We start from the raw sequence: 12,285 nt of genomic DNA on the forward strand, positions 1-12,285 counted from the left end.
TAGCTCACATAATGTAGTGGTTAGCTATTCAACTGTTATTGTGTGGACAACCATCTACAGATGTAGATGTGTACAAGAGTACACTTTAGTTCCATTAATAAATGTTCTGTGGCCCACGTTATTTCAGTAAAATGTAATGGCTGGGATGAAAGTTGCATTTGTGGACTATACGGAGGGGGACTGACTACCAGCATGCCCTGTGGTCTTGTGGGAACATCAATATTTTGTTCTAGGTTCAATTCCTCTCTCAGACGTTCCAGTTGTTGACTCTCAGAAATAATAATCCACTCTGTTATTTTCAGCTGTTGCACAACATTATATATCCACTATGTACCCAGATAACACACATACATCTTACCGATGTCGGCCAAATAAAACGAAAATGTCAATTTTATCTTCCACCAATGTGTGAATGCTGCTTCCCGCTTCTCCACCGCCGTATCGCCAACATTTATTTGATCTACTACCGATATTTAATTGATCTACTGCCAACTTTTAATTGATCAACTGCTGACATTTAATAGCTTTACTGCCAACATTTAATGGATCTACTGCTGATGTAAAGTGAAGAGACAAGATAAAGACTAAGGTATGAACTTTTTTTTTTAAGTAATATTTTACCAAACATCAAAAAACTAAAGTAGCTTAAATAAAAACACCAAACACTTGTTTGCATATGCTACAAATTAATCTTCCTCATCTTCCGCAGGTCTGTGCCTCCGCTGCTGTACCCCGAGTTTGTCTTGGCTCAGCCTGATCCAGTTTTGAACTGCCTTTTCAACCTCTGCCTCAGTAATTCCTGGCAAACTTTGGTTTTTAAGAACAGAACCCGGAAGACAAATTATGAAGCGATTGCATTAAGTAAGGGCAACATCCACATTTCCAATTATGAGTTGGTTTTGTCCACCAATGATTAATTTATATAAAAATAAGATTATTTTGTTTTTAGATTAGATTCAACCTTATTGTTATGTATAAGTACAGTACAACAAAATGCAGTTAAAATCTAATCTATTCTAAATAGAATAGGGCAGAAAATGTATTAAGTATTAAGTATATGTATGTTACAAGTGGGATGTATAGATGTGCAGTTCAGGCAAATGCAATCAAAATGTAAATTCTAAATGTGCAGTGAAGGCAAATAAGGTCAGAAAATGTACAAGTCTAATGTATTTAACAAGTGGGATAAATAGTTGTGGAATAAGTGTGGAACTTATAATAATGTAACAACAATAAATTGATGCACAGTGACTTGGAAAAACTCCCTAGCAGGATCAGAACCTAGGAAGAAACCTAGAGGGGATCCAGTCCTCATCTGGCTGGCAGTTTTGGCAAGTCAATTAAGGACTTATTTTTTCTACAATTGTTTACAGACAGATTATTTAACTTATGAATCACTATATCCCAATTCCAGTAGGACAGGCGTTTACATACATTAAGTTGACTGTGCCTTTAAACAGCCTGGAAAATTCCAGAAAATTATGTAAATGATGTGGCTTTAAAAGCTTCTGACAGGCTAGTTGACATGGTTTGTGTCAATTGGAGGTGTACCTGTAGATGTATTTCAAGGCCTATCTTCAAACTAAGTGCCTCTCTGCTTGACATCATGGGAAAATCAAAAGAAATCAGCCAAGAACTCAGAAAAACATTTTAGACCTCCAAATGTCGGGTCCTCCCTTGGGAGCAATTTCCAAACGCCTGAAGGTACCACGTTCATCTGTAAGAACATTAGTACTCAAGTATAAACACCATGGGACCACACAGCCATCATTTTGGTCACAAAGATATTAATGTACTTTGGTGTGAAAAGTGCAAATCAATCCATGAATAACAGCAAAAGACCTTGTGAAGATGCTGGAGGAAACAGGTACAGAAGTATCTATATCCACAATAAAACAAGTCCTATATCAACATAACCTGAAAGGCCGCTCAGCAAGGAAGAAGTCACTGCTCCAAAACCACCATAAAAAAGCCAGACTTCAGTTTGCAACTGCACATGGTGACAAAGATCATACTTTCTGGAGAGATTTCTTCTGCTCTGATTAAACAAAAATAGAACTATTTGACCATAATGACCATCGTTATGTTTGGAGGAAAATGGGGAGGCTTGCAAGCCAAAGAACACCATCCAAACAGTGAAGCTTGGGTGTGGAAGCATCATGTTATGGGTGCGCTTTGCTGCAGGAAGGATTGGTGCACTTCACAAAATAATTAAATTCATATGGAAGGAAAATTATGTGGATATATTGAAGCAACATCTCTAGGCATTAGTCAGGAAGGAAAAGCTTAGTCGCAAATGTGACAACTGCGACCTCTGCTGGTTCACCTCCCCCTGCAGTGGGCGGGCCCCAGCGGTCGACGTCACCGGCCTTCTGACACCACCGTCTCATCATTCATTTCACCTGTGTCCCGTTTAGTGCACCTGTTCCTCATCATCGCTGTTTCCCCCCGGTATATATGTTCCCTCTGCTCCCCCTGTCTTTGTGTGTGATTGTCTCCGACTGTGACAAAGAGCTGTGCGACGCTTCGTACTATATATATTGTATATTTCTCCTGGATACCATTAAATATCCTTCTACCACGCCTTCTCCTGCTCCTCCTTGTTCCCAAACCCCGAAGCCGTGACAGAATCACACACCTAAACTACAACAAGGATATGGAGCCTGAAGGAGCCACAGGCGAGGTCGGTGTTGCGGAGGCAGTCCAAGTACACTCAACAATGCTGGCCAGCCTAGGCGCTGCAATGGACAGCGTACTGAAAGCGGTGCAGCGCCTAGAGCTGAGCCAGCGGAACCCCGCAGCACCGGCCGTCTCTACGCCTTCCCAAGCCACGCCGCCCAGCACGGGAGCGATGGCCATTCCGCTACCCAGGGCCTACGACGGGGCGGCGGACCGCTGCCAGGGTTTCCTGCTGCAACTGGACATCGCGCTCCAGGCAATGTATCCTGCGCCGACCGAAGCCCAGAAGATCTCTTCACTCGTCTCCTGCCTGTCCGGGAAAGCCCTGGAGTGGGCCACCGCCGTTTGGAACTTCGAGCAGCCCACCCAGGGCAGCTACGCTGAGTTCACCCGCCGCTTCCGAGTCGTGTTTGACCATCCGCACGAAGGGAGAGAGGCGGGTGAACGACTGTTCCACCTACGGCAGGAGACGAGATCGGCGCAGGAGTTCGCTCTGGAGTTCCGGACCCTGGCAGCGGGATCGGGGTGGAACGAGCGGGCTCTGATCGACCACTACCGGTGTAGCCTACGCGAGGACGTCCGGAGGGAGCTGGCTTGTCGAGACGTGTCCCTCTCCTTTGACCAACTGGCGGACATCTCCATCCGTCTCGACAACCTGCTAGCTGCCCGAGGACGTCCCAGTAGAGGCCCGCCCGTTCCACCCTGCCAACCCGTCACCGCCGTCCCCGTGGAATTGGGGGCGGCTGCACTGCCGGGCAGACGTCGGGGAGGGCAGGTGCGGAGTGCCTCCAGGGGGCAACGAGGCCGTAATACTGCACCACACCGCACCTCCTTCCCTGAGTCAAGAGGCGACAGGCAGGGCACTTCCGCATCACCCCAGGTAGCACATGCACATTCGCCACTAACCTCTTCCCTCTCTATGTGCACTGTCCCTGTTAGGTTCCCCGGATTTCCGCTGCTTGCCCGGTGTAAGGCGCTGGTAGACTCAGGCGCAGCCGGGAATTTCATGGATAGGTCTTTTGCCCTACGGTCGCACATACCCCTCCAGGACCTTGACACCCCCCTGCCCGTGAGAGCTTTAGACAGCCGGCCACTAGGGTCAGGTCTGGTCACGAGTTGCACTGTTCCCCTCCTCCTGATTACCGACAGCCGACACAGCGAAACCATTACATTCCACATCATCGACTCTCCCACGTTCCCGGTCGTTTTAGGTTTCCCCTGGTTGTCCCTACACGACCCCTTCATCTCCTGGTCTAGTCGACGTCTGTCGGGGTGGTCGCGGAAGTGCCAGGGTAGGTGTTTGGGTGTTTCCGTTGGCTCGACCTCGGTGGAAAGTCCAGACAGTGCGCCCGCCGTGCCCATTCCACCCGAATACAGGGACTTGGCTACGGTTTTCTCCAAAGCCAAGGCTGCTGTGTTGCCACCACACCGGCTGGGGGATTGTGCGATAGACCTCGTTGACGGAGCCGCACTCCCGAAGGGTCACGTGTATCCACTGTCCCGCACCGAAACGGAGACTATGAACGCCTACGTTACGGAAGCGTTGGAACAGGGCTACATCAGGCCCTCCAAGTCACAGGTCTCCTCGAGTTTCTTTTTTGTGAAAAAGAAGGACGGTGGTTTGCGCCCGTGCATCGATTACCGGGCGCTGAACAAGATCACCATTCCGTTCCGCTACCCTCTCCCTTTGATCTCTGCGGAGGTGGAGAGGATGCACGGGGCCCGCTTTTTCACTAAATTAGACCTCAGGAGTGCCTATAACCTGGTGCGTATCCGGGAAGGAGACGAGTGGAAAACCGCTTTTAGTACCACGTCTGGCCATTACGAGTATTTAGTGATGCCGTACGGGTTGATGAATGCTCCTTCAGTCTTCCAGTCCTTCGTCAACGACGTATTCCGGGACTTGTTGTGCGAAGGAGTGGTAGTGTATATTGATGACATCTTGATATTCACTGCCACCCGCGCCAAACATGTCTCGTTAGTGCGCAGAGTGCTGGCTCGACTGCTGGAGCATGACCTGTACGTGAAAGCCGAGAAGTGTCTGTTTTTCCAGTCGTCTGTGTCCTTCCTGGGTTATCGCTTTTCCAGCACAGGTGTGGCTATGGAGGAGCCTCACATTGACGCCGTGCGTAATTGGCCGACCCCAACCACGGTTAAGGACGTGCAACGTTTCTTAGGCTTCTCTAATTACTATAGGAGGTTTATCCGGGGTTTTAGCCAGGTAGCGGCTCCGATCACCTCCCTTCTGAAGGGGGGGGCGACCCGGTTGCGGTGGACCGTGGACGCGGAGCGGGCGTTTGTGGAACTGAAACACCGTTTCACCACCGCTCCGGTCCTGGCCCATCCCGACCCGTCGCTCCAGTTCATCGTGGAGGTGGACGCGTCCGATTGTGGGCTCGGTGCCATCCTCTCCCAACGGACGGGGTGTCGTAACACGCTCCGTCCCTGTGCCTTCTTCTCCCAGAAGCTCAGTGCGGCGGAGCGGAACTACGACATTGGTGATCGTGAGCTGCTGGCCGTGGTTCGAGCTCTGTCGGCGTGGAGGCACTGGTTAGAGGGGGCTAAACACCCTTTCCTCGTCTGGACTGACCACCGGAACCTGGAGTACATGCGGGCAGCGAGGAGGCTGACCCCTCGCCAGGCAAGGTGGGCTATGTTCTTCACCCGGTTTGTGTTTACTCTCACCTACAGGCCGGGGAGTAAGAACGTCGGGGCTGACGCGCTGTCCCGCCAGCATGACATGGAGGAGAGGCCAGTGGATGATGCTCCCGTGCTCCCGGAGTCATGCATCGTGGCACCGGTGGTATGGGAACTGGACGCGGACATCGCCGGAGCGCAGCGCGACGAGCCCTCTCCGCCCACATGCCCTGAGGGCCGTACGTATGTGCCGGCGTCTGTCCGCGACCGCCTCATCTACTGGGCGCATACATCTCCCTCCTCCGGTCATCCTGGCATCGGGCCAACAGTGCGTGCCCTGGCCGGTAAGTACTGGTGGCCCACTTTAGCCAAGGACGTGAGGGTATACGTCTCTTCCTGCTCGGTGTGTGCCCAGAGTAAGGCACCCCGGCACCTACCTGTGGGCAAGTTGCACCCCTTGCCCATTCCACAACGACCATGGTCCCACATTTCTGTTGATTTCTTGACAGATCTCCCCCCTTCCCAGGGCCATACCACCATCCTGGTCGTTGTGGATCGGTTCTCGAAGTCCTGCCGCCTCTTGCCTCTGCCCGGCCTTCCTACTGCCCTGCAGACCGCGGAGGCCCTGTTCACACACGTCTTCCGGCACTATGGGGTGCCCGAGGACATTGTGTCTGACCGGGGTCCCCAATTCACGTCTAGGGTGTGGAAGGCATTTATGCAGCACCTGGGGATCTCGGTCAGCCTGACCTCGGGCTACCATCCCCAGTCCAACGGGCAGGTGGAACGGGTCAATCAAGAAGTGGGTAGGTTCCTCCGGTCCTACTGCCAGGACCGGCCGGGGGAGTGGGCAGAGTTTCTGCCGTGGGCAGAATACGCACTGAATTCTCTGCACCACTCCTCCACGGGCGTGACGCCTTTCCAGTGCGTCCTGGGCTACCAGCCGGTCCTGGCGCCGTGGACGCCGAGCCAGACCGGTACCCCTGCGGTGGACGACTGGTTCCGGCGGGCAGCGGGCACATGGGAGGCAGTACAATCCCGCCTCCGGCTCGCTGTCCGCCGTCAAAAGACCAATGCAGACCACCACCGCGGGGAGGCCCCGGTGTATCGGCCGGGCGACCGGGTCTGGCTCTCGTCCAGGGATCTGCCCCTCCGCCTGCCCTGCCGGAAGCTGGCCCCGCGGTTTGTGGGGCCTTTTAAAGTCCTGAGGAGAGTCAACGAGGTAACATATCGGTTACGCCTTCCCCCCGACTACCGTATTAACCCCTCGTTTCATGTGTCTGTCCTCAGGCCGGTGGTGGATGGTCCCCTCCAGGGGTGTGAGGTGCGGGAGGTGCCCCCTCCCCCTCTGGACATCGAGGGGGCCCCGGCGTACTCTGTCCGCTCCATCATTGACTCGAGGCGCCGGGCGGGGGGCCTCCAGTACCTCGTGGAGTGGGAGGGGTACGGCCCGGAGGAGCGGAGCTGGGTTCCGGTGAAGGACGTCCTGGCTCCCGTCCTTGTCCGCGACTTCCATCGGCGTCGGCCGGACCGCCCTGCTCCGCGCCCCCCGGGTCGGCCCCGAGGCCGGCGTCGTCGCGCGGCTGGGGCCGCGCGTCGGGGGGGGGTACTGTGACAACTGCGACCTCTGCTGGTTCACCTCCCCCTGCAGTGGGCGGGCCCCAGCGGTCGACGTCACCGGCCTTCTGACACCACCGTCTCATCATTCATTTCACCTGTGTCCCGTTTAGTGCACCTGTTCCTCATCATCGCTGTTTCCCCCCGGTATATATGTTCCCTCTGCTCCCCCTGTCTTTGTGTGTGATTGTCTCCGACTGTGACAAAGAGCTGTGCGACGCTTCGTACTATATATATTGTATATTTCTCCTGGATACCATTAAATATCCTTCTACCACGCCTTCTCCTGCTCCTCCTTGTTCCCAAACCCCGAAGCCGTGACAGCAAATTAGTTTTCCAAATGGACAATGACCCCAAGCATACTTCCAAAATAGCTTAAAGACAACAAAGTCAGGGTATTGGAGTGACCATTACAAAGCCCTGACCTCAATCCTATAAAAAATGTGTGGGCAGAACTGAAAAGGCGTGTGTGAGTAAGGAGGCCTACAAAACTGACTCCGTTACATCTGTTCTGCCAGGAGGAATGAGCCAAAATTCACCCAACTTATTGGTGAAAGCTAACGTTTGACCCAAATTAAACAATTTAAAGCCAATCCATCCAAATACTAATTGTGTGTATGTAAACATCTGGTAAGGATGTTCCCTAGGGAGGTCCAGCTGGGAGGAGACCTCGGGGTAGGCCCAGGACTAGGTGGAGAGATTATATTTCGACACTGGCCTGGGAACACCTCGGAATCCCCCAGTCAGAGCTGGCAAATGTGGCTCGGGAAAGGGAAGTTTGGGGTCCCCTGCTGGAGCTGCTGCCCCCGCGACCCGATACCGGATAAGCGGATGAAGATGAGATGAGATTAAACTTCCGACCCAGTGAAAATGTAATTAAAGAAATAAAACCTGAAATCTATCATTCTCTATGCTATTATTCTTACATTTCACATTCTTAAAATAAAGTGGTGATCTTAACCCAATTTGTACTAGGATTAAATTTTAGGAATTGTGAAAGACTGAGTTTAAATGTATTTGGCTAAAATGTATGTAAACCACCGACTTCAACTGTATACAGTATTTATCAAGTTCATAACATACATTTTACATTAATTGCTTAAACATACCAGTTGGATGGAGAACAATCTTTTAAAAACCTATTGCAAATTCCAGAACTGTTTTCCTCCCTGTCTGATGGAGAGTGATAGAGAAAAAGAGGTAGAGAGTGAGAGACAAATTGGCAGTGAGAGAGAAAAGATAATACCAAAAAACTTTAACAAATAACTAAAACTGCTTTTTAATCATTTGAAAAGATTGCAGACTGGAACCAAAGGCATACTGCTACTATTCAACTCTGAGAGAACAAGAGATTTGTCGTGTTGATTCCGCCTAAGTACTGAGATTCTGAGGCCAAGTGGCAAAAGGTAAAGTGGTCAGATGAGACCAAAAAGTTGTGTGAAATTTTAGGCCTGAAAGCAAAATTATATGTTTGGCAAAATCCCAATATATCTTTCCATCCAAAGAACACCATGCCTATAGTAAAGCACGGCAGTGGCAACATCCTGTTGTGTAGCTGTTTCTCTTCAGCAGGGACTGAAGCAAAATAATTTGTTCCAGATAGGCAAATCCAATTTGGACATTCTCACTTAGGGGTGTACTCACTTTTGTCGCCAGTGGTTTAGACATTAATGGCTCTGTGTTGTGTTATTTTGAGGGGACAGCAAATGTACAATTTTATACAAGCTGTACACTCTCTACTTTACATTGTAGCAAAGTGTCATTTCTTCAGTGTTGTCACATGAACAGATATAATCAAATATTTACAAAAAGGTGAGGGGTGTACTCACTTTTGTGAGATACTGTTGATACTGAAGGTTATAGCCAGCGTCTACCTATCTGGAACAAATCCTAATGCATAATTTGTGTGAGGAGATTTGAACAGAGGACCTATCGTTTGCAGGTCTGCTTCTCTATCCCTTACGCTATTTAAGGGTTAGTCCATTAGTCAGTCAGTGACCGCTTATGCGGTCCGGCAAAAAAAATATTATTCTGAACAGAATATGTTGCAATACGTTAACTCCAAACCCAAACAAACATGAATCTGTGAAACGCGCAGTTTTGCAACTGTGTTCCGTGAAAACTGAAGAATTCAACATAACTAATCCCGAACCCCCTATTATCAGTAATCATTTGATCAAGTCATCAATGTTTATGATGATAATTAGTGACATACAAATGTTAGCTAGTATGTCATTAATGGGAATATTTTTAGTAGTTGGTTAGTGTAAAAACTATGACCCCTTATAATCAGCCGCCATCCCCAATTATTGGCCACCTTACTGTTTTGTTGAATTACATTATAATTGCTTTTTATTTGTATTACAAATGACAGATCTTAGTCTTCTCTGAAGTGTCTACTAGAAAGTTGTAGCTAGCTTTCTTGCCTTTCGATAAAGAAAAAAAAGACTGATCACTATAATATTACATGATGTCTGGTCTTTCGTGCAAGTCGAATTTCACCAACTGCAAATTGTCTAAACAATTTACATACATGAATGTTTTAACCTCCATACATTTCTATAAAAATGGTGTTGGGCTAGCTGAAAGAGCATACTGATTAGCAAAACGTACCATTGCTTTCCAGTGCTACAGTATTACATTTTGAACTTGAGAGGATTTACTTCTCCGACCACTAGAGACGTCTGATAAGGGGGGTGGCCGATAGTAGGGAGACTACTACGTACAGAAGAAAGCTCGCTTCAGATGAGCAAGATATGTTCAAAGCATCAAACTCAACCAAACATTCTGCCAAATGAACACAATCCTGTACAATTTGTACGAAGTTTAGATGCGATGGAACAATTGACGAAAAAAGAAATCACAGAGAAAATATATTGACTCATATACTGATTTATTTAGGGAGGGTAATTAATATTTTAGGCCTAGCGACATCCTTGCACTACACTATGTGAACAACGAGGAAATCAAAAGCATTGGCTGAATCTCAAATCGTGTACTACATAATATGTACTACTGTATAAGTACGAACTTCGTAGGATGGTGGTGAAGCAGTGGCGTCGTTAGCCCTGGGCGTCCGGGGCTATAGCCCCGGATCTTTTATGAATAGTTCTGGATCTCAAATGGAACAAAAATAATAATAATAAAAAAATCGCACCTGATCTATTCATCAATAATTCCGATCATGCATAACAATGTAGACGTGTAGGGCGCTAGCATGTACATCAAAATGTTACGTGTGTACATTCAAATCCCTGTACTTTCTGTCCCGGCCAGGGCAAGAGGGTGGGCTGAACCCCAAATGTATTGTGATCCTAGCGACGCGTCTGTGGTGAAGTACATACTGTTTTGTATGTAGTAAGCTAGTATGCCAGTATTGGGATTGATTGGGATAGACTACCTCATCAGAAGACTGTGTCTCAACATTAGATCATTTTGTCATGCATTAACATCATGCCAAATTTGAATATTTAGCTAGACACCATTAATCATTGTGTTAAGCAGACAAACGTCTCTTATTAAGTTTACTCCCACCACAAATAGCATATATGAGCTGTATGGCTTTTGCCAGAGGCCATTTTAACAGCTTATTAGCCAGTAATAGGACAACAAGTATCTGCTTATTACTTGGAATAGTCATAAGAAATGAGCAATTTCTAGCGAGATTGAAGATGAACTGACAAAGCAATTGCATTTCATGGCACAACAACGTTCCTTTTTCTTTTATTCATTTATGACACTAATGCAATAACTACCACTATAGGTGAAGATAACTTTTTAGTCAACTGAAAAGACCAGAGGGGGTTGAGATGTACTGTATATTAGCCAAAAAAGCATGCATAAATGCATATTTTTAAAAATCCACCAGAAATAGTCTCAAAATAACCATAAACTGTTTTATTTTAGGTTTGCAATGACATGGCTACTCAAGGTTGTAGCCTGCCAAGTTTTTGTCTAACACATACTTCATTCTGTCCGTGGCGAGGATCAAACACTGGTTGCCCACATGGCAGTCCGCATCTCTAACCACTAAGCTATTTAACAAGGGGTAGTCAGTCAGTCACTCAGTCACCCACAAACACTCACACAAGTTTGTACAGCTACCCTCATGGGGACCAGAAAATTGAAATTGCATGCTCCCTTGCCCTAATATTAACCCTAAACCGTACCCTAACCTAACCCTAACCTCAATAAAGTAACATTTATGCTTAAACTTCACCTAGATGTAATGCCTAACCTTAACCCTAAACTTAACCAACAACAACTGGACCTTAAAGAAACCCCAATTCTAACTATAAAATCAATTGTAAGTTTGACCCTAAACCTAAACCCTGAGCCGGAAATTGACTTTTGCCTCACGGGGACCGGAAAAGGTCCCAATCAAGCACATTTTATCTGGTTTTACTATACACACTTAGTAAGAAATATTCGCTCTTCTTGGCTGGCTCCACTTATGTGGTCCGGCAACAAATATATAAATTGAATGAACCTCTAACAGAGGGTTCATGACTTGCCATGACCAATGACTTATCTTATATTATCAGACAAACATACAGATATTTATTGTATTAATATTTTATTAGATAAGTATGCATATTTTTGCACATTGCTTTTCATTTGTTTGTTGGATCACTTTCTCCTAATAGGATGAGGATACATCCACTATGCATTTCTGTATGGGTTCTCTGGTCACCCCCCGCTTCATCTTGAGTGCTGCTCAATGTTTCTTTTACACCAACTCGGAAAAGAAAATCACGGTTAACATTGGTAAAAATGAAGGTGCGACCAGCCCCTCCTACAACAGCTTTTCCACCAAATATTTGTAACTATATTTTCCTTCAAATAGCTTTGTAGTTACAGTAGATATAGTACAACTTGGTCATTCCAGTGATTAGCATCATTACTAATAAATTATGCCAGGATTACACATTTATGTAAACTAAAACAGTTTTGTTTATTTACATTCTGGTCCATTTCCTTACAGGTCTAAAAGTCTTACGTATAATATTACATCCTAAATTTAATCCCAAAGCCAAAGAGGCAGAGGGGATAAGGGAGTTCTATGCTTATGACGTAGCTCTCCTCAAACTGACTGACAATTGTCTGTGTACACAAGGTAAGAACCAATGCTATAGAGGGAACATATTGTAGATTAATACAATGAGGCACAACTTTAGATCTGAATAACGCAGCTCTTTGGATTGAGGGGAGAAATAAAAATAAGCACTGTTTATTTCATGCATTATTTTTCTGTTCCTCAGGCCAATCTGCATCCCTTGCACCAAAGAAACAAGTGCTGCTTTAAAACTGGTGGGAGGACAAATAACCTGCAAGCAACAAGGTGCAGTTACA

General features: G+C 47.2%; 1 protein-coding gene across 1 annotated transcript in view; it reads left to right on the forward strand.

Annotated features, from left to right (window-relative positions):
• Positions 1-12,285, forward strand: part of LOC105030049 (complement factor B) — a 35,453-nt gene that overhangs the window by 21,813 nt on the left and 1,355 nt on the right. Inside the window, exons 12-13 of the mRNA XM_020047955.3 lie at positions 11,580-11,755; positions 12,195-12,274. Of these exons, the coding sequence (XP_019903514.2) occupies positions 11,580-11,755; positions 12,195-12,274 (256 nt within the window). The remainder of the gene's footprint in view (positions 1-11,579; positions 11,756-12,194; positions 12,275-12,285) is intronic.

Source organism: Esox lucius, chromosome 7 (assembly GCF_011004845.1).
Source record: "Esox lucius isolate fEsoLuc1 chromosome 7, fEsoLuc1.pri, whole genome shotgun sequence".
Lineage (NCBI taxonomy): Eukaryota > Metazoa > Chordata > Actinopteri > Esociformes > Esocidae > Esox > Esox lucius.